The 23205-nt window shown below is 42.4% G+C and overlaps 2 protein-coding genes across 6 annotated transcripts in view; one reads left to right on the top strand and one right to left on the bottom strand.

The window, feature by feature from the left end:
* LOC126292040 (uncharacterized) overlaps positions 1-11793 on the bottom strand; it is a 91729-nt gene extending 79936 nt beyond the window's left edge. For 4 of the 5 annotated variants that reach the window (XM_049985836.1, XM_049985839.1, XM_049985840.1 and 1 more), the window contains exons 1-3: positions 11697-11793; positions 7210-7834; positions 7000-7109 (exon numbers count right to left, since the gene is read on the bottom strand). Coding sequence is in view for 3 of the 5 variants with exons in the window: in XM_049985839.1 (XP_049841796.1) it covers positions 7005-7109; positions 7210-7834; positions 11697-11722 (756 nt within the window). In the remaining 2 variants the exon portion in view is untranslated. The remainder of the gene's footprint in view (positions 1-6999; positions 7110-7209; positions 7835-11696) is intronic. The other variant, XM_049985837.1, reaches the window with a different exon arrangement.
* Positions 1-23205, top strand: part of LOC126292035 (amyloid-beta-like protein) — a 1795419-nt gene that overhangs the window by 1501062 nt on the left and 271152 nt on the right. The window lies entirely within an intron of this gene.

The following is a 23205-nucleotide window of genomic DNA, read 5'->3' on the forward strand; positions in this document are numbered from 1 at the left end:
GGTTATAATATGTCCTTCAGCAGACATTCATTGATATATTTCTCTGTCAGTTTCAATCATTCCCTGGACCAGCGTCTTGTTTCCTCTTTCTTGTTTACGCACAGTGCTAAACTCAGTACTGGAAACGCTTTGTCTGCATTGGCTGTCGTTCCCACTAGTGCACTAGTGTCAAAATACTTCAGGACATGAACAGCGTCTGTGTCAAAAGTAACATAAACTTGACAAACGTTTGTGGTACGTGCGCGGGACTGTTTGACAAACACGTGGCTAGAAAACACGTTTGATCGAGTAAGGGCTGCTTGACGCACTCGCGAATATTGGTTCACCGCCAGACGCACGCGCAGTGGTGTTAGTGCATGCGTTTCTTCTGTTGTAGTGCAAGCCGAGAGGAGTTAGAATTCAGTAGTCAAGATGGTAAAATTGTGTCCGGACGCGTCATTAGGCGTAGTGGAGGAGATCCGGAGTCTACAGAATGCGATGTCTGTGTGGCAAAGTCTACATTGGTTAGATCACGTGAATAGCTAATGACAGCTGCATAGAACATGAGTGCACGTTCTCCTTCTGCGGCACAGTAAGCCAGCCAAACACTGTATTTACAGAGGGCATTCCATGGATTATTCCGCCACGAAACTCTTAGTTATTAACAAACCTGTGGAGATACGTTTCGCAGAAGGTCTTATTAAACGCGATGGTGGCTTTCAACTTGAGAAAGCTTAGGACGAGAGAGACAAAATTTTACACTTTACGACACACACAGTGACAGGTAATTGTATTAATTTGACCACTAAATTCTGACAGCTAGATACGCAACATGACAGAAGGTTGCATGCAATATCACGGCTGTGCACACGCGTGGAGATGGAGCAATATTCGGAGAGCACATTAAAGTAAACATAGGGCGCTCATTTAGCGAAACCCTCCGCAAAAATGCCAGTATAAATACAGCAACTTGGACCAGCAGCCTCACGTGTAAAACATTATTCAAAATATCATGGCAAGATGTCTACGTCATCTGGTTGAAAAGCTGAATTGCCGTTGAACACGATCTTCTAATTTAGTATCTTCAGTGTCTTATAGGTCACATGCAGAAAAAGTAGGGTCTTTTGCGAAAGCATAAATGGACATGTTGTGTTGGCAGGAGAGCCAACACCGTGTTACGAGAGGAGGCCGAAATGCACGCATTTTAGCTCACGCAGGCTGGCGTGAGGAGGGAAGAGCTATACTGACGTTAGGTCTGGAACATGACAAGGAATTAGAATTCAGAAAGCGGACGTAATTCGTTCGATACTTAGCTTTAATTCATTAATGATGAACGTCGCTCTCGGCGGTACATGAGTCACAATATTATCTGTTCAGAATACATTCGTAGTAACTGAATATGGCGCCTTGCTAGGTCGTAGCAAATAACGTAGCTGAAGGCTATGCTAAACTGTCGTCTCTGCAAATGAGAGCGTATGTAGGCAGTGAGCCATTGCTAGCAAAGTCGACTGTACAACTGGGGCGAGTGCTAGGGAGTCTCTCTAGACTAGACCTGCCGTGTGGCGTCGCTCGCTCTGCAATCACTGATAGTGGCGACACGCGGGTCCTACGTATACTAACGGACCGCGGCCGATTTAAAGGTTACCACCTAGCGAGTGTGGTGTCTGGCGGTGACACCACAGGACATGCACTCACTTCGCGGATCCAGCACTTTGCCTGTGGGAATGTGTCGCAAAACACTGGCCAATAATTTGGTCCCCAGTCTTCTCGGAGTATTAGACAAACTGTATTACTCAGCAACTAGAAGAAACTGGAGTAGGTAGTTCTTCATATAGCTTACAAGGCCGGTTTGAAACCAAAGCAACACAAGCCGCCAAGCTGGGATGGGTACAAGAGACGCCACAACGGTAAGATTTCTGTACAGTACTTTGCATAATTAGTAGCGGCTGCTTGGAGGATCAAGCTCAGATGGGTGCCCAAGTGCAAGACTCGCGTGGGTTGCCCAGAAAGTAATGCGCCTCATTTTTCTTAAACAATTGTTTATTGAACATGAGTATTACACACACGAAAGAATGGTGTTTTTTCTACACACCCTATTATTCGACGTAATCTCCATCCCGTTCTATGGACTTCCTCCGGTGCAAAACAAGGACGTGAATTCCCTGTCGGTATCAATCCCTGTCCTGGTGGCGGAGCCACTGCTTCACTGATTCAATCACCTCCTCATCGTCCTCAAAATGTCTTCCACGAATGTCATGCTTTAATGGTCAGGTGTGACAGCTGTGGATGTGCTCCCTGACCGTTGCAAATCGTGGAGCTCCACCGAATCGCCTTCTGATGACCTCACCCTCCGTGCCCAGTGACTAACTGTACTTCTGTCGACAGCTGATGCTCCATAGACTTTGCACAAGCGTTTGCGAATATCTCTAACAGTTTCTTTCTCTGCAGTGAGAAATTCAATGACGGCACGTTGCTGGTAATGTACATCACCTACAGACGCTACGCTATGCTATCTGTTGGAAGTAACGAAAACTTGGCGCGCTCACTCAGGAGACTTCAAACAATACATACGTAACGTTTCGCATTCGTAGCATTGTTTTCGGCTGCGAAAAAAATGCGGTGCATTACTTTCTGGGCAACCCTCGTACATACACTGTGTAGCACAATTAGCGGCTAAAAGAGACACGGGTGAAAGTTCTATAAGGCGGGGGGGGGGGGGGGGGATGATAATTCACTTGAGTGGAAAAAGGTTCTCGAGCAGGACCTGATAGTTTCCCAACAATAAGGAACATCAGTCCAAACTAGAAATACTCTCAAACTGGTCTCAGAAGAGCTTAATTCCAAGATTCCCATCTCAGTAATGTTGGAGCAGTACAAAAACCGAGCTCGAGATGCTTAACATACCAGCCACTTTGAAGTGGAATGTATTAATGGACGGAAAAAAAATTAATCAGTAGCTTAGTAATTTAAACTCCTGTGCAGTCCAGTATTTCCCGACTGGCAGGTTTTTATGATGCTGACTGTAATGGCTAAGCCTACAGATTTAAAATGGTTAACTGTCACGGCGACCTCAAAATCAAATGCAGAATGTAACCGGCATGTCCAGAAATAATAACCGTAACAAGACATCCAGCCTGTTGAGGCTTCATACATAAACTATCGACTGATGGGGCTATTGGCAGCTACTACAGATCTAAAGATGGTCATCACAGACCTAAATCGGGAATCAATTGATGCACAATGGGCTTAAAGAGAATTAAGATCAACATTCCCTGGATCACTGTTTCCCATTACTGCAACGATGTCGACAGACCGAAATCGGGAATCAATTGATGCACAATGGGCTTAAAGAGAATTAAGATCAACATTCCCTGGATCACTGTTTCCCATTACTGCAACGATGTCGTAATTCGTATTTCTAGTCCACAGCTCGTGGTTTAGTGGCTAGCATTGTTGCCTCTGGAGCACGGGGTCCCGGGTTCCATTCCCGGCCAGGTCCGGGATTTTCTCCCCTGTGGACTAGGTGTTTGTGTTGTCCTCATCATTCAATCATCATTTGTGTATATGGCGAGACTGGACTGTGTACAGATTAGGAGTTTGTACAGGCATTGATAATCGCGCAGTTGAGCACCCCACAAACCAGATATCATCGTATTTATATGATGTAGTCGATCGCATAAAATGTGTAACTGTGATTAGTTTTACGAGAGGGTACTTACAGCAGGTGAGGCGAGACAAATTACCTGCGGTTTTGGCACAGGCATGTTGCACGCCTTCCCTAACTCTGTTTAGTTTGTTTTTCTATGTCAGTGTCTAAGTGTTACCGATGTTGTCGGCAACTAAGACAGTACCGGCAGTAACCTTCTGCAACTTGGACTTGACAACTGGTAACAATGCTTACAATTATCAGGATTTTTTTTTCGCCATATGGAATATAGGTGGGCTCAAAGAGCGTTTACCCCTACTCCAAACATTTCACAAAAAGGTAAACAGCACTTGCCTCATAAAATGAAACACTTTGACATCCTTTAAGTGTGCACTTCTTGTACAATTGTAAGCTTTTAGTACCGAACAGGCTTGGAAAAGTTACAAATGTACAAGGGCAACAAATACGAATCCTGCAGTTAGCAGGCGACATTACCTTTCTGCCTAGAAAAGGGGACTTAGGACATTATATTTAGCACTTAATACAGCTTACGAGTAAACAAAGCAAAGAATAATTAGATCACTAGAAGTAGAACTGTGATGTTCTTAACATCAGATTGGGGGTGATAAACTGGTAGAAGTGAGAGGCTTCCCTCATCAAGAATGGAAGATTAAATACAATGGCCTACCTTTCTGCCTAGAAAAGGGGACTTAGGACATTATATTTAGCACTTAATACAGCTTACGAGTAAACAAAGCAAAGAATAATTAGATCACTAGAAGTAGAACTGTGATGTTCTTAACATCAGATTGGGGGTGATAAACTGGTAGAAGTGAGAGGCTTCCCTCATCAAGAATGGAAGATTAAATACAATGGCCGAAACAAGGAAGACGTCTACTTCAAACTGAGAAATTAGAAATTAGTTTCCACCTTTAATGCAGCATCATGCAAATGTTAAGTATGGACCCTTATAAATCCGAAAATGATGGTGGTTATGATGATGATGATGATGATGAAGTAGTACGGTTTTTTATCAAATAATTATACAAACGTAACCTTTGACTGTGAAAACGGCAAATAACTTACAGGAACGTTTATTACACCACGTAATACAATATAACGTGGAGTTTTATTCCCGTGTAACACTCTTAGTTCCTGACATTCTCGCTATGTGGCATGCATGAATGAGTTATTCCAACAATCATCATGGAGTCATATCTATTGCTTCATGAATCTAGATCCGCTGCTACAGTTCAGAGACAGTTCAAGACTAAATTTCACAAGACATCACTTCAAAGACAAACTGTTTTTAACTGGCACGATCTTTTCACCGAAACTAGCTGTGTATCAGATAGCGTCCGGGTAGGCCAGGAGTCTGTTATGCAGCAACTGGACAAGATCGGCGGTCTTAGATTCATAGCCCAGGTGAATCAACGAGACCTGTCACCTTAGAATTGAATATGCCTGGTGTTGCCGTGTGGGAGGTATTGCAGAAACGCCTGTCATTCAAACCTTGCGTATTGGAACTGTGGCAAGCTGTAAGACAAAGCTACTAAGAAAAACGAGCTCAGTTTAGTGTAGAGAAGTTTCATAGAATGCAGACTGAAGATGATTTTCTTGAATTGTGTTCAATGACGAAGCCACTTTTGCTACTTGGGATAAAGTGAATCAGCATAATGTTCGGACATAGGGTGACCAGAAACAACGTCACGTAATCGAATATGTACAGAACTCGCATAAGGTGAATATTTTTTGCGCTGTAAGCTGTATCAAGATTTATAGTCATCTCCTTTTTGCCGAGTCAACTGTAACTGGACATGCTTGAATATTATGTAATGCCTCAATCAGGAGGCCAGTTTTTTAAGTAAGCACCGTTTTGAAATTCAAAAAAAAGACGTGCTAACATACCTCAATAATTTTATTTTCACCTGACAGCCTGTACCTTAATCTAATTTTATTCATAATTTCCGTCAATATTGAGGCACTTGTCATACCGTTGTACCAGTTTTTGAATACCCTCCTCATAGAAGTCTACCGCCTGACTTGTTAACCACTGCATCACCACTGTTTTGACTTCGTCATCATCTTGAAGACGCTGACCGCCCAGGTGATTCTTCAAGTGCAGCAACAGATGGTAGTCACTTGCCGCAAGATCGGGGCAGTACGGAGGATGATCTAGAGTTTCCCATCGAAAAGATGTGATGAGATCTTTGGTCTGAGTCGCCACATGCGGACGGGCATTGTGTTGCAGCAAAATGATGCCCTTGCTCAACTTGCCACGTCTTTTGTTCTGAATTGAACGGCGCAGAGGAGGCGTCTTAAACACTCAGTACACAATGTAAAGAAGGAAGATTCAGACTGTAATGGCGTCAGTGTGTGGATAACAGATGTGGTACCCTGTGCGCATGCGCAGAACGCCGTCCGCAGCGCTATGGCCGCGGTGTGGGAGCACTTACTTAAAAAAACACGCCTCGTACAACAGGGTATGGGCATAGAATTTATTTTTCAGCAAGATGGCGCGCCGTCACAATATCACCGTGAAGTCGTCGCTTATGTCCTTAGGAATGTGCCGACTTTGACTCGACTTGGTAAACAACTTCTTGGCCACCACGATCGCCTGATTTAACCCCAATGGACTCCTCTCTATGGGTTTACATTAAAGGCAGTGTTTGTTGCTCCGCTTCTAGAAAACGTCGACGAGTTGCCACAACGGATAACACGAGCAGCTGCCACCATACATCAAGACTTCCTTCATAAGATTTGGCAGGAAACAGATTAACAATGGGAGATTTGTCGTGTTACAGAAGGTAATCACATTGAAGATTTGCGAACAAAATTTGAAGATATGTTGCATTCAGTGCTGTGTCTAACATTTCTGTAAGTTATTTAACATTTTCACAATTAGAGGTTGCTTTGGTGTAGCTAACCTAAGGATGGTATAATTAAGTGAGCAGATAATGTTCAAAATGAACTTGTGTATATTAATAAGGAAGTTGGGGAAAGAAGTCTGGGGAAGGAACTGATTTGAAGGGACAGATTAGTGAGACATTTGCTATGGCATCCTAGGCATCTTGGGCTCAAGGCATCTTGGGCTGCAAGGTGCAGTAGAGCGAAAAAAGATTGGTGTACGAGGACTGGAATATGCCAAAAAAGGTTATAGAGAATGCAGGGTGTAGTAATCACGTACAGATGAAGAGGATAGCACAAGTCAGGAATAGATGGAAGGACATTAGCCCGGTGGAGAGGCTGATGGCTTGAGAAAACAGAAAAAAAGAGTATCAAGTGAAATCGGAAGAGACCACAAGTGAAGTACAGCACACAGGTGAAGCTGTCAATCCAGATAGTAGCATAGCGTTTTTTTCTCGTGTACTCACCACATTCAAGACACCAATGATGATGTTGCCTGTCCCAAGGGACCACACATAGCAACAGTGGGTGGCAACATCCATCTCTGTGTCACTGGTTTCCTGATTGGAAAGTTGCACTGTAACAAACAGATGATACATTTCATACAGAAGCTGGAAGCATAATCAGAAATTAATGGCCAAACTGTAGTGAGAGGTTACACTGCATATACTTCGTACCTCCTGCCGGTTTGCTGAGCATCTAACTTGTTTGCTTTCGTCGAGGCTTGTTTGCTTTCGTCGAGGCTTGTTTGATTTCATCGAGGCTTGTTTGATTTCATCGAGGATTAAGCTATTATAGATACTTGACTGCTTTCGTCGGTACTTGACTGCTTTCGTCGGTACTTGACTGCTTTCGCCGGTACTTGACTGCTTTCGTCGGTACTTGACTGCTTTCGTCGGTACTTGACTGCTTTCGTCGGTACTTGACTGCTTTCGTCGGTACTTGACTGCTTTCGTCGGTACTTGACTGCTTTCGTCGGTACTTGACTGCTTTCGTCGGTACTTGACTGCTTCTGTCGGTACTTGACTGCTTCTGTCGGTACTTGACTGCTTCCGTCGGTACTTGACTGCTTTCGTCGGTACTCGACTGCTTTCGTCGGTACTTGACTGCTTTCGTCGGTACTTGACTGCTTTCGTCGGTACTTGACTGCTTTCGTCGGTACTTGACTGCTTTCGTCGGTGCTTGACTGCTTTCGTCGGTGCTTGACTGCTTTCGTCGGTGCTTGACTGCTTCCGTCGATGCTTGACTGCTTTTCTCTGGATAAGACGTCTGTCGTCTGTTAAAGTAAGTACTCTGCCTCCCCTGCATAGGACAACAATACTATGGAAAAATGACCTGCATTTCCCTCTGGTGAATATAACATCTGCACAAAAAAGGAATGCAGTACTGAGCTACAAAACCATTTTTTTTTAATATACCTTTTTTTTAGAATAGGCATATTGTCACATGGAAGCATGCAATCTGATAAATGTTCATATAACAATACACTGAGGTGACAAAAGTTATGTGATAGCGACATACACAGACACAGATGGCGGTACTATCGCATACACAAGAAATAAAAAGGCAGTGCATTGGCGGAACTGTCATTTATACTAAGGTGATTCATTTGAAAATGTTTCCCATGTGATTATGGTCGCATGACGAGAATTCACAGCCACACCCAACAGATTCCTCAATTTTGATGATTTCTTCAGGATTCTTTCAATATTGAAGGTGTGCCTGCAAAATACGGCAACAAGGCCATTCCAGTAACTACCTCCACATCATTTGCTTGTCCCACTGAAATCGATTTCATCAGAATGCAAATTGTGCTTGTTTACCAAAGGTTTTTGTTTACCAAAGTAACCTTCCTGTAGTAACATTCTACTATGGTCTTGTAGCTGAACTGGCATGCTGTTGATATCGGAGACCACATATGTTCTTTTTATACCAGGGAGAATAAGACACAACCACATCGTGCATGATGAAAACACGTTTTTGCGTGAAAACATAATTCTCTGTGGGTCACTTTGCAGTAGAGACTGTATCCCTGAATTCCATCTGTTTTTTCTAACCATGAGATACAGAAATTGTAAGTTGCCATCTTTTTTCACTTGCAACATGAACTGAATATTCGCGTGGAGCGAGATGAAATACTAGTGAAACAGAGGTTGTCTTTTATTACGTAGGAGCCACAGTACATATATATATGTCCTCAACAAACCGCCAGAAGCAGGGAGGTTAGAAAGTTGCTGACCACAGTGCTTTCTCCTCAATGTTTTTTGGATTTGCACATTCTTATCCAGTACCAAACCCATGAGGTAAACTTGTCAACTGTAGTGGCTCTCTGACATAAGATTTTTTTCTCAAATTACAGTTTCAGTGGTCATTCTTATAAAATGTAGTTAATCCAGAAAAAAATAAGTTACAACTCGGTTTCGTCACTATGGTGTCATGGAGCTCATCCATTTTACCTTTGGACTGCACTGCAGTGGACAATCTGTCTGATACAGTGGATGAACTCCAGTCAGCTATGGTGCTTGCTCGCCTAGAGAGAGAGAGAGAGAGAGAGAGAGAGAGAGAGAGAGAGAGAGAGACAGAGAGAGACAGAGAGAGAGCGGGATGGTGGAGAGGGATGGATGGAATGTATGTATGTATGTACTGGATGATCAAAAAGTCAGTACAAATTTGAAAACTTAATAAACCACGGAATAATGTAAATAGAGAGGTAAAAATTGACACACATGCTTGGAATGACATGGGGTTTTATTAGAACAAAAAAAAAAAACAAAGTATTGCTAGACGCGTGAAAGATCCCTTGCGCGTGTCGTTTGGTGATGATTGTGTGCTCAGCCGCCACTTGCGTCATGCTTGGCCTCCCAGGTCCCCAGACGTCAGTCCGTGTGATTATTGGTTTTTGGGGTTACCTGAAGTCGCAAGTGTATCGTGATCGACCGACATCTCTAGGGATGCTGAAAGATAACATCCGATGCCAATGCCTCACGATAACTCTGGACATGCTTTACAGTGCTGTTCACAACATTATTCCTCGACTACAGTTATTGTTGAGGAATGATGGTGGACATATTGAGCATTTCCTGTAAAGAACATCATCTTTGCTTTATCTTACTTTGTTATGCTAATTATTGCTATTCTGATCAGATAAAGCGCCATCTGTCGGACATTTTTTTATCGTTTGTATTTTTTTGGTTATAGTAAAACCCAATGTCATCCCAAGCATGTGTGTCAATTTGTACCTCTCTATCTGCATTATTCCATGATTTATTCAGTTTTGAAATTTATACTGACTTTTTGATCACCCGGTATGTATGTATGTATGTATGTCCAGGATGTCCTCCCAAACCCCTGGATCGATATTAACAAACTTTAGCTCATAGACAGAAAACCTTACAAGTATCAGCACTGTGTGGTTCATAATCTCTTAGCTCCAATAGAGTCGGACATGCAGGCAATGATGTGTTTCTTTCAGCCCCTGCTGTATAGGCTGCCCTGCACGACAGTTGTGTTATAGTAGTAATGGCCTGCTTTATCAATGAGTTTTGCAGAGGTTACAAGCGTGGATGGGCGTGGCTGGGGGGAATGTTCAGACGGATAAAGGAAGGAATGACACAGATAGGGAGACACGAAGAGATGGCTAGAGAGAGAGGGACAGGAGAGAGCAGAAATTGAGACGGAGAGGAAACGTACACAGAGTGGGGCAGGAAGAGATGATCTGCGAGAGGGGGGGAAAGATGAGATGGATGGAAAGAGGGGTGAAGAAGAAGAGATGCAGGAGCAGGTGGAAGGTGTAGAGGAGTAGTGGACAGATATAAAAGTAACAGGGGGGAGGGGAGGATGGGTACAGAGATTGGAAGGAGAGTTTAGACAGAGTTTGAGGGTAGAAAGATATGGTCTTTGAGGAGGAACGGAGGAGATGGATTGATAGATGTGGGGGAAGAGACAACGGAGTGATGGAAGGGGAAGAGGTGGACAGAGACGAAGAGGAAGAGAAGTTGTGTGCAGCCTTGAATGCGTACTCGAGCAAAGCCACACGGAAGAGTCTAGTTAGTAAATAAAATAAGAAAGATTACGTGTGACTGCACCAGAACAGGAGTATGAACGCTACAGCCAACAGTTTCGTGATATTACAAAAGCCTTCAAATTCACAACTCTTTCACGTGCTTTGGTCAGTGCAGAGGACGAAACTCACGTATTACGGTTGAGGTGCGGATAAATCGTTTGCTGTTAGGATGGGTACTGACGGATTCTCTGCTACTGAAGGGTGGATCCCTAACTAAATTGTTTTTAAGAATATTTGTGGAGAAAATGAGAGCCCAGATAACAGTATGTGCAGCATGGAGAAATGGATGAAAATAAAGTTTTCTATGTTTCCTTAAAAATTTGCACATGTCTTCCGCTTGAAATTTTAAAACAAATAAAAATGCATTAATAAGTTAAAAAATCAACTTTCTTGTACTTTGAGTCATAGTTATGGCTTTGTAAATAAAAATGCACTATTGAAACTCCACTAAAATTTTTAATCTCAGACTCTTTTTATTTCGACTGTTTCCTGATTGTCCCATAATCTGCCAAACTTTAAACTGTACTCCCGATCAAACTTCTTGTTCGGTTCCTTTGGCTTGGTCCCTTCGTGAGTCAACTGTATTTTGTTATTTTTCTAACACGATCAATACACTGACGAATCCTTCTAATCACTGTGCATGTCCTGTAATTAAAATCGCTTTTTTATACTTGTTGATAGTAGGTTGTTTGACAGAAACTGGTAGTTTTAATGAAGCTATTGTAAGAAATTAAGATTAAAAATAAATTATTTTGGCTCAGAAAATGTTCCAAAAGTTCGAATTGCTGCGACATGTATGTACAGTTGTATCTCGTTTTCGGTTCCGTATGGACAGCCACATATATGTAATTTTTGGTCTGTTACTCAAATACGAGATGAATTCATAAACATGTCTCTGACACGAGAATCCCATTAACACATCTGCACATACGTCGTAGCCATGGAAACATCACTGCGTATCCTGACAACGTTTCATGCGTCAAACAAAGCTTCAAAATAGTGAAAGTCGAGCACGTCACAGAAGGCTCTTTATTGAATCAGTGACAGTCACATCACAAACAATGGTCTGCGAAGAAGACTGCAACAATACGTGGAACTCACCTTGAGAGCACAGACTCCTTCTGCATCCCAGCTTCGCCACACGGGTTTCTCTCCTGTCACACGGTGCTCTGCTTACGCGTACCCAGTGTATGATATCGGCTTGACTGAAGGAATAGGAAGGAAACTGTGGCTTCCTCAGAGCGTTATCAGCTGGGTAAGCAATATGATACGAAAGCATCACTCGTGCGCGCGAAGACCCGAGGTGAAATAGTGAAGGCAGCAAAATGGATAAGGCTTAGCGGAAACATCCAGACAACACAGGAAATGTAAGTAAATGACGAAAGTAGAGAATAGAAAAACTTAGTAAATGAAGCAGGTGAAGAGGAGCACAGTCGTCTAAAAAACGAGATTGCCAGAAACTGCAAAATGGCTAAACTGGAATGGCACGAGGAAAACTGTTACAAGGACAAGCAGAAGACTACTAATCACATACAACAATCAGTATCTAAATCGTGTGGGTTTGATCGTAGGAGCCGGCCTTAGTGGCCGAGCGGTTCTAGGCGCTACAGTCTGGAACCGCGCGACCGCTACGGTTGCAGGTTCGAATCCTGCCCCAGGGCATGGATGTGTGTGATGTCCTTAGGTTAGTTAGGTTTAAGTAATTCCAAGTTCTAGGGGACTTATGACCTCAGAAGTTAAGCCCGTGGTGCTCAGAGCCATTTGAACCATTTTAATAGCAGAAAGAAATTAGCAAGGCTATCAGAATAGAAATTTGTCGTTCAAGCAATAATCTTGAGTCAGTAACTTCAAATACTCAAAACAACTTGCATTTAGCGCACAAATTAATTGTGACGCAATACGAAGACGTCAATCATTGGCTTACAAAACTGTAAAAGCTGTTGCACAGATGCTCACAATGAATGTTAAAGGGTAAATGAAATTTATACTAGAGAACGTAGAGGCATACATCACTAGGGGTAACATAGATGATGCCTACAGGAAAACTCAGAGAGACCTTTGTAGAGTACAGAACCACGTGTATGAATGAAGAGCTCAGATAGAAAATAAGTTCTAAGCAAAGAATGTAAAGCAGAAAGGTGGAAGGACTATATAGACGGTACTTGAGGGCAATATTATTGTAATGGAAGACTACGTAGATGAAGATGAAATGGGAAATATGTTGCGTAAAGAGTTTGACAGAGCACCGAAAGACCTAAGTCCAAACGATGCCGCGAGAGTAGACAACATTCCTTTAAAACTACTGATAGCCTTGGAAGAGCCAGCCATGACAAAACTCTTCCATCTGGTGATCAAGATGTATCAGACAGGCGAAATACCCTTAAACTTCAAGAAGAATATAAAAATTCCAGTCTCAAAGAAAGCATGTGTTGACAGGTGTGAAAAAGGCCGAACTATCAATTTAGCAACTCACGGCCGCAGAATACAAACGGGAATTTTTCACAGTCGAATGGAAAAACTGCTGGAAGCAGACCTCGGGGAAGATCAATTTTAATTCCGAAGACCCTACCACTTACCTTACAACATAATCAAAGAAAGGCAAACCTACGTTTCTATCATTTGTAGACTGAGAGAAAGCTTTTGACAGTGTTGACTGGAATACTCTCTTTCAAATTCTGAAGGTGGCAGGAATAAAATACAGGGAGCGAAAGGCTACTTACAATTTGTACAGAAACCACATTGCAGTTATAAGAGTCGAGGGACATGAAAGGGAAGTTTTTCACATTTTGACTGGAAGACTCTCTTTCAAATTCTGAAGGTGGCACGAATAAAATACAGGGAGCGAAAGGATATTTACAATTTGTACAGAAACCATATGGCAGTTATAAGAGTCGAGGGGCATGAAAGGTAGGCAGTGGTTGGGAAGGGAGTTGCAGCCTATCCCCGAAGTTATTCAATCTGTATATTGAGCAAGCAGTAAAGGAAACAAAAGAAAAAATCGGAGTAGGAATTAAAATCCATGAAGAAGAAATAAAAACTTTGCGGTTAGTCGATGACATTGTAATTTTGTCAGAGACAGCAAAGGACTTGGAAGAGCAGTTGAACGGAATGGACAGTGTCTTGAAAGGAGGATATAAGATGAACATCAACAAAAGCAAAACGAGGATAATGGAACGTAGTCGAATTAAGTTGGCCGATCCTGATGGAATTAGATTAAGAAAGGACACACTTAAACTAGTAGATGAGTTTTGCTATTTGGGGAGTAAAATAACTGATGATGGTCGAAGTAGAAAGGATATAAAACGTAGACTGGCAGTCGCAAGGAAAGCGTTTCTGAAGAAGGGAAATTTGTTAAGATCGATTGTAAATTCGTCGGAAAGTCTCTTCTGGAAGTATTTGTATGGAGTGTAGCCATGTCTGGAACTGAAACATGGACGATAAATAGTTTAGACAAGAAGACAATAGAAGCTTTCGAAATGTGGTGCTACACAAGATCACCAGTTTCGTATTGGAGGGAAGCGCGGAGGGTAAAAATCGTAGAGGAAGACCGAGGCATGAATACACTAAACAGATTCAGAAGGACGTAGGTTGCAGTAGGTACTGGGAGATGAAGAATCTTGCAGAGGATAGAGTAGCATGGAGGGCTGCATCAAACCAGTCTCAGGACTGAGGACCACAACAACATAATACTGCGCAGAAGAGAAATGAGCACCAGCAAACTATAAATTCAAGACACCCGGAAGAATGGGAACACTCCTAGTCTCCAGTCATAAAGTGACAAAAAATGTGAACATAACAATAGACATTCTCGGTGAATATAGAACTGACTGCAATTAAAAAAAAGTGATAATACCGCCTTAAGCTGCTGCTAAAATACTTCATTTATACATCCAGTTTCAGCCCTCTGTCGGTCATCAGGATCCCATACACTAAAAAAAATAATGCATTAGTAATAACACACACGTAATGGAAAGTGACGTACTCACGTAAAATAGTCATACCATACTGTTACGCGAAATACAAAACCATTATCGTCAGGTGATAAAAGCATGAGTAAAACACTGAAAATAAAAGTGCACCATAACACAGTGATGTGACTCACTACGAAAACCACATATCATAAAAATATAAATGGTTCGCATTTGTACAGAGTTGTTTAGTATGCTATATGTTTATAATTGTCCTCTGAAGTATGAATGATGAAAATTTGAATGCTTGCTCAAAGCTAAGAATTTTATTTCAGTTTTGTAACAGAGGTCAACCGACAGTTCTCTTAAGACTAAGAAGTAACTATTTAGTCTCATATAGTTTCCAAGCTAGAAGTAATATCCGGCTGTGTACAAAGTTACTGAGCAAGGTTGAAAGTCATCTGAATTCCGTGTAAACAAGAAAGGACGTGGAATGTGATGGTGTGATGCTGTCACGAAAATTGCATCGTTCTCTCTGAAGTCAAGACATGTTAATAAATGGTTCAAATGGCTCTGAGCACTATGGGAATTAACTTCTGAGGTCATCAGTCCCCTAGGACTTAGAACTACTTAAACCTAAGGACACCACACACATCCATGCCCGAGACACAATTCGAAGCTGCGACCGTAGCGGTCCCACGGTTCCAGACTGAAGCGCCTAGAACCGCTCAGCCACTCCGGCCGGCACATGTTAACAAAACCACTTGTTTCGAGAATGCAGGTTTGTGCTTTGCTTCTGTTCAGTGTGGGATATTTTCCTATACTATGTATAATAAATATGCCTATTCACCTCATGTAGTGTTATTTGCTGTTACAAAATTTCCCTTACCTCTTTCTCTCACCTAAATATGAAAAAGCGGAGTGTACCTGAGACATTTAGATTTATAGTCCATTCAAGGTAAGAACAATGCTGATGAAAACATTACGCTGCAGATTCTTCCACGGGGCTTCATCTGTGTATAGTCGGTTACAATAAAAACCTTATGCATTATGCAGCAACGTAGTTCGCATGCACTACCCAATAAGAAACCCAGCGCATAACGCTTTGCCAGCGTTTTGAAACAGGGAAACCGGTTCATCAAGCCTCCAGTGATGTGAACAGCAGATACTCGTGTGGAAAGTTATTTGGTTCTGGTAGACATTTCACGACTGAATGTTAACAATGTTTCGTTTAATCTGTTTACAATTGCTTTATTTTAATGCTTTTCACAACTGGTCTCATATTGCAAAATTCTGTGTGTGTGTGTGTGTGTGTGTGTGTGTGTGTGTGTGTGTGTGTGTGTGTGTGTGTGTGCATCGATAAGAATTTGATATGGAAGAAACACACTGATGATCTGCCGAAAGGCTTGGATTCAGCTAGTTATGCTATGAAGGTTATTGCAAATTTTGCTGAATAAACGTATCACTAAATTAGTCTACTGTCCCTATTTTCATCCACTGCTTTCATTTACCGCCATATTTTGGGGTAATTCACCATTAAGAAAAAAAGTATTCATTGTAGAAAAACGTGTAATCAGAGTAATGGCTGGAGCCCACTCAAGATCGCCTTGCAGATATTTATTTAAGGAACTCGAGAAATTCACAGTACCTTCACAATACATATATTCACTTATGAAATTCGTTATTAATAATATATACCAGTTCAAAAATAACAACAAAGTGCATAGCTATAACACTATCGGAAAGGATAATCTTCGCTATTCTGGATAAAATCTGACTTTGGCATAGAAAAGGGTGAATTATGATGCCACAAAAATCTTTGGTCATATATCAGATAGCATTAAAAGTCTGACAAATAGCTGACTAGTGTTTAATAACGAATTAAAAGAATTTTTGAATATCTCCTTCTAATCAATAGATGAATTTTTAGAAATGAAGCAGTAACTGTAAAGAAAACTTACATTAAACTGACACGTTCCACGTCATTACCAAATGTCGTATTCATGATCTATTGTTATGGAACACTGACATTATTCATGTCAAAAGTGTAAAAATAAAACATTTGGCGGCAGATTAGACCAAACACTACACCTGCTGATAATTAATAAAATTGCCAAACATCAGCAAATAAGAAAACTGTAAATGTCATTTAAATTTTACAACGAATAAATTAATATAGAATAGTACTCCAGTAATACGCTTCTTAAGGAACCAAGAGGAAATGACATTTTAGCTTAGGTAAACTCCGTGAAAAAACAACTGCGTAAAAAGAATATAGTGCATCTGTAAGAGCAATGTGTATTTTAAGAACCTATTGCAGAGATTTTGCTGTATATTGAAATACAGAATCCATTTAAGATATTACTTACCTCAGTTGCGTAGTACCTTTAAGCTCATTCCATCTTTAAATATGACTCTGAACAACACACTTCACAAGTGAAACAGCCATCTTCAACATTTATGGCTAGCCAATCAAAAACACAAACTATGAAACCATCCAAGTGCCACATTTTGTCTTCTTCTTATATTGTGGTGTTCTGCATCCCATCACCGTTTGGCAGTAGCGTACGACAAAGCTTCGTGCATTATATTAGAATAAATAAGCCCTCGGTCACAAATTTAAGTCAAAATTGACCAGGTTTCGACGCCAATATTAGCGCCGTCTTCAGAATTTGTTGCAACCCGTGTTCACTCAGGTACGAGCAGCCCTTAGCGGCTGGCCATCTTATCTTATTTATACCTTTTCATGACGTCGCCTCTCCGGCCTAGATTTTTTTTAGACTGTGACTTGTAATTACTGCATCTCTTTCCAGTCAGTACACACTTTAGTTTATTAATGTCTTATACACCTATCATGATTTAGAACAGTTAGTTTACTTCTGAAGACGACGATCATAGTAGCGTCGAAACCTGGTCAATTTTTACTTAATATTTGTGACCGAGGGCTCATTTGTTCTAATACAATTCTGCCAGATCACTGAACCTTAGCAGCTTTGTGCATAAATTTAAGCACGGCTGGTAGCTTTAATGTCGTATTATTTCTCGCGACATATTCTTTAACTTGGCGCCAAGTTAGTTCTGTGGAGTTCAGATTGCAGTGGGATGAGCCCCGCAGACTACACCGTTTTATTAGTAATGTACTGATCTAGAAAATAAGCTTCAACCTGTATTAATAACTGAAGCTTAATCGCAGTGGGATCGACATTCGCTCTCTTTCCCAACAGAAAATGTACAATTTCAACCTTCCTCCGAAGTTTCGTGGCCTACGCTCAAATTTAACACTGTGATACATAGCTTTGTTCGTAATTATAAAACTGGTGGGCTCTAATTTCCTCCGCACACTCCATTTGCTCTCAGTTGTACAACACAGGATGTCTTTCGATAATCATTTAAAAGAAATTAACTTTGAGTGGATACTTTCTACTCCGGATACTTTCGATCACATAATGTGTGTGTTCCTTTTCCGTATCTACGAAAGTTAACTACTTTTAGACATATTACATGTCAGTAAGGATAAAGAGCAACCTATCTAGTGAGCATCTTGCCAAATATATTATGTAATATCTTAAAAACTAGTTTTTTACACGAGTGAGCATGATAAAATATGGACAGTGAAAAGTGATGAGCAACAAACAGACAATTTGTGGTAAGTGATGGTTTGTATCTACGTACTAGCCATCTGTGGATATCTAACTGAGTAGGCACTTGTGTTAAACAGCCCTTCTTTTACATAATTCCTTGCATGACATAGAATACATTCCATTCAAACATTTTTTGGTGTCTGATAGATATTTCATCTTCTACATAAGGCAAAGTTGGAGTAAAAGTTGTAGAATAAGCATCAGGGTCTCAGCGAAGTGTGTTAGTACCTTTGCTATTCATGTAGCTTATCATGTCTTGCAGCCAATATAAAGAGTAACCTCAAAATTGTTGCATATGGTGGTGTCATCTATAAAGTATTGTCTGACAAAAACTGCACCGGTACACAGTCAGATGTTAAGATTCCAAGGTAGTGCAAAGATTGGAAACTTGATTTACAATTTCAGAAATGTGTTTGCGAACTTCACAAACGAAAAAAACATAATTCCCTGTGAGTATCACTTAACACAAAAAATGGTTCAAATGGCTCTAAGCACTATGGGACTTAACATCTGAGGTCATCAGTCCCCTAGATTTAGAACTATTTAAAGCTAACTAAGGACATCACACACATGCATGCCCGAGGCAGGACTCGAACCTGCGACCGTAGCAGTAGCGCGGTTCCGGACTGAAGCGCCTAGAACCGCTCGGCCGCAGCGGCCGCCACTTAACACAAAATACAGAGTATGTGATGATGAGAAATACACACAATGATGTGTGGAAAACTGTTTGAAAACAATTCTTGTACTCTTCATTGGCCTCTGAAACTATTCATGAAAGGCTCTGTTTGTGAAAATTCGAACAGGAAGTTCAGTCTGAGACACATAGCTACTAAAGTGTACAGACTGTCTGGTACAGACGTTGCACCTAACTCCAGATGCACTTCAACAACAGTAATAATACTGGGTAAGTCTCGCGCATACAGTCACAAAAATGAGGCTGAAGCAGTTTCCGGAGCGTCAGGCATTGCTGGCTATTTCCTCCTCGGTCCCCATCTGTGTACACTCTCTAGGTCTTCCGTCGGGGTCACTAGAATGGTAGAACTTCAGACGTTTTGGCCGGGGATGGCCCGCAGAGTTTGGTAGTAGCTGTACACTACCAGCATGAAGTACACGCTTAACACTGCAAGAGAAAAGGATGCGGATGTAGGCAGATATTAAGAAAATGGCTCTGAGCACTATGGGACTTAACTTCTGAGGTCATCAGTCCCCTAGAACACAGGACTACTTAAACCTAACTAACCTAAGGACATCACAGTCACCCATGCCCGAGGCAGGATTCGAACCTGCAGATATTAAGAAAATCGAATGTAATGTTGTATTAACGAGACACAAATCGGTCTAGATATGAAACAATGAAGGGTTTTGTTGAAACTGAAGTAAGATATAACATTATACGGAATGACAAATAATTCATTAATTCATTCCTGCATTCCTTCATTCACTGACCACGGTCCAGAGATCTCTGTGATGTGAACGGAGTGAAAGTACACTGCGGAGCCATAACATGATGACCGTCTGCTTAATAGCGTGTTTGTCCGTCTTTGGAACGAAATACATCACTGATTCTTCGTATCAGGGATCCGACTTTGTTGGTAGGTTTGTGGAGGTATACAGCTTTAGGCGCCTACGCACAGGTGACGCAATTCGCGTAACGAACGGGCCGCTAACTTTTGTATGGGGCGATGGTGTCCCAATAGAGAATCATATGGATTCCATATACACTCCTGGAAATTGAAATAAGAACACCGTGGATTCATTGTCCCAGGAACGAGAAACTTCATTGACACATTCCTGGGGTCAGATACATCACATGATCACACTGACAGAACCACAGGCACATAGACACAGGCAACAGAGCATTCACAATGTCGGCACTAGTACAGTGTATATCCACCTTTCGCAGCAATGCAGGCTGCTATTCTCCCATGGAGACGATCGTAGAGATGCTGGATGTAGTCCTGTGGAACGGCTTGCCATGCCATTTCCACCTGGCGCCTCAGTTGGACCAGCGTTCGTGCTGGACGTGCAGACCGCGTGAGACGACGCTTCATCCAGTCCTAAACATGCTCAATGGGGGACAGATCCGAAGATCTTGCTGGCCAGGGTAGTTGACTTACACCTTCTAGAGCACGTTGGGTGGCACGGGATACATGCGGACGAGCAATGTCCTGTTGGAACAGCAAGTTCCCTTGCCGGTCTAGGAATGGTAGAACGATGGGTTCGATGACTGTTTGGATGTACCGTGCACTATTCAGTGTCCCCTCGACGATCACCAGAGGTGTACGGCCAGTGTAGGAGATCGCTCCCCACACCATGATGCCGTGTGTTGGCCCTGTGTGCCTCGGTCGTATGCAGTCCTGATTGTGGCGCTCACCTGCACGGCGCCAAACACGCATACGACCATCATTGGCACCAAGGCAGAAGCGACTCTCATCGCTGAAGACGACACGTCTCCATTCGTCCCTCCATTCACGGCTGTCGCGACACCACTGGAGGCGGGCTGCACGATGTTGGGGCGTGAGCGGAAGACGGCCTAACGGTGTGCGGGACCGTAGCCCAGCTTCATGGAGACGGTTGCGAATGGTCCTCGCCGATACCCCAGGAGCAACAGTGTCCCTAATTTGCTGGGAAGTGGCGGTGCGGTCCCCTACGGCACTGCGTTGGATCCTACGGTCTTGGCGTGCATCCGTGCGTCGCTGCGGTCCGGTCCCAGGTTGACGGGCACGTGCACCTTCCGCCGACCACTGGCGACAACATCGATGTACTGTGGAGACCTCACGCCCCACGTGTTGAGCAATTCGGCGGTACGTCCACCCGGCCTCCCGCATGCCCACTATACGCCCTCGCTCAAAGTCCGTCAACTGCACATACGGTTCACGTCCACGCTGTCGCGGCATGCTACCAGTGTTAAAGACTGCGATGGAGCTCCGTATGCCACGGCAAACTGGCTGACACTGACGGCGGCGGTGCACAAATGCTGCGCAGCTAGCGCCATTCGACGGCCAACACCGCGGTTCCTGGTGTGTCCGCTGTGCCGTGGGTGTGATCATTGCTTGTACAGCCCTCTCGCAGTGTCCGGAGCAAGTATGGTGGGTCTGACACACCGGTGTCAATGTGTTCTTTTTTCCATTTCCAGGAGTGTAAATTAAATCAGACGGATATGGTCAGCTAACATCAACATGAGTTCACTGTAATGCTCCTTAAGACATTGTAGCACGATTCTGGCTGCGAGACAAAGACAATTATACTGCTGAAAGATGACATCGCCGTTGGGGAAGACATAAAGCGTGAAGAGGTGCAGGTGATCTGCAGCAGTGTCAGCGTGTCTTCGATTACCACCACAGGTCCCATGCAAGCGCAGGATAATGTCTCCCACAGCATAATACAGCTACTACCACCCTGCCTCAGTGGGGTGCTGCACCTTTCGAGCCGCCGTTGACCTCGATGACGGCGTTTGTGGACACGACCATCGACCTAGTGAAGCAAAAATGTAATTCACCTGAAGAGTCGACACGTTTATATTGATCGACGGTCGAATCCCAATCATCCTGTCCCTACTGCAGTCGTAATTGAAAATGTCGTCGGGTGAACATGTGAACACGTAGGGATGGTCTGCTGTGGAGCTCCATGTTCAACAATGAACGATAAACGTTGTGCTCCGAAACACTTGTGCGTGCTCCAGCATTGTGCTCTTTCGGCATAAATTCCACAGATCACCATCTATCCTACTTTACAGAACAGAGAAGCCTCCGAACCCCACCTTCTGTGAAGAGTAGTGTACGTCTAACCATTTAGAGCGTAGCGGTATTTTCACTGTCCTCCAACCTCTTTCCATAGGTGCTCACGACAGTAGCACGTGAACATTCGACAAGTTTCGTCGTTTTTGAGCTATTCGATCACAGGTTCTGAGTAGTAATAATCTGCCCTTTGTCAAAGTCGCTTATCTCAGTGGATTGCCCCATATCTTGCCCAGGATTATCCCATATCCGTCTCTGCTCCTCTTAAATAATTTTGTCACCGCGTCACGTGGCCGCAACACGTTCAGGCGGGATCCAATGTAGCGGTGGGCAGTGGTCATGACGTTCTGGCTAATCAGTGTATACATAACAATAGAGATGGAAATTGTAAAAACCTAACCAGTATTAACTCTACATTGCCATTATACTGCTTAGTGTTACTTATGCGTATGCCAGCTAAATTTAATCAAATAAATGAGAAAGAACTGAAAAAATCAGTTACTCTAGATAAATACGGCCTCATTTCGCATACGGGAGCTCAAAATACGTCACCCACATATTCCAGTTTTTCAGTTAGTGCATGGAGTATGTACGGAGGTGTAGTTAGACTACTCTTTTGTTAATTCAATGTTGATAGGGATCTCCAAATCAAGAATAAAAAGTTGATCTCGTTTGTGAACGGTTTAAGTAATACAATACGATTTAAATTTATTTCTTAATTGGTTTAGAGTCCAAATTTTGTACTATACTGTATTGTTAAGAAGTGAAGTTGGTAGGGCAATGTGCTTGAAAGGTCAGTGATGTGGCTGAAAAAGCTGGTATGCTACAAAGTTTTAATGGTCACAAATATTCAGTGATGTGTATACTCCAATAGAGAGTAGAAATACCTCATTTATTCTTCATTGAATTAGACTAAGTCGTATTGGTGGAAAAATTCCACACTAGTGGTTCTTAGGGAAGAGTACTCATCTAAATAGGGTGCATTCTTTTGAAGCAAGATGCTTATTCGAAAAGCATGCCGTAAGAAGTGGAATGCAAAGGTAAAACAAGCAGTCTTTTTTGACTATGTTGGAAATGTTGTTTGTTTATGTCTGTGTATAAAAGTTGATTGACAGGTCGAAGTAAATAAAACTGAGGAAGCAGAACAGAAATGGATATCTTAGTTAAGTCAAGTCAAATATTAAAATTTTTCCGCTGTTTTTGGAATGTCAGAAAGTGCGTTGTTCAAGCATTGTTATGCTGTCTCATATATATATATATATATATATATATATATATATTGATGTGGGCTCCACAGGCTATCAGAGCCTGGACAAAGAAGTTA

Source organism: Schistocerca gregaria, chromosome 9, assembly GCF_023897955.1.
Source record: "Schistocerca gregaria isolate iqSchGreg1 chromosome 9, iqSchGreg1.2, whole genome shotgun sequence".
Classification (NCBI taxonomy): Eukaryota; Metazoa; Arthropoda; class Insecta; order Orthoptera; family Acrididae; genus Schistocerca; species Schistocerca gregaria.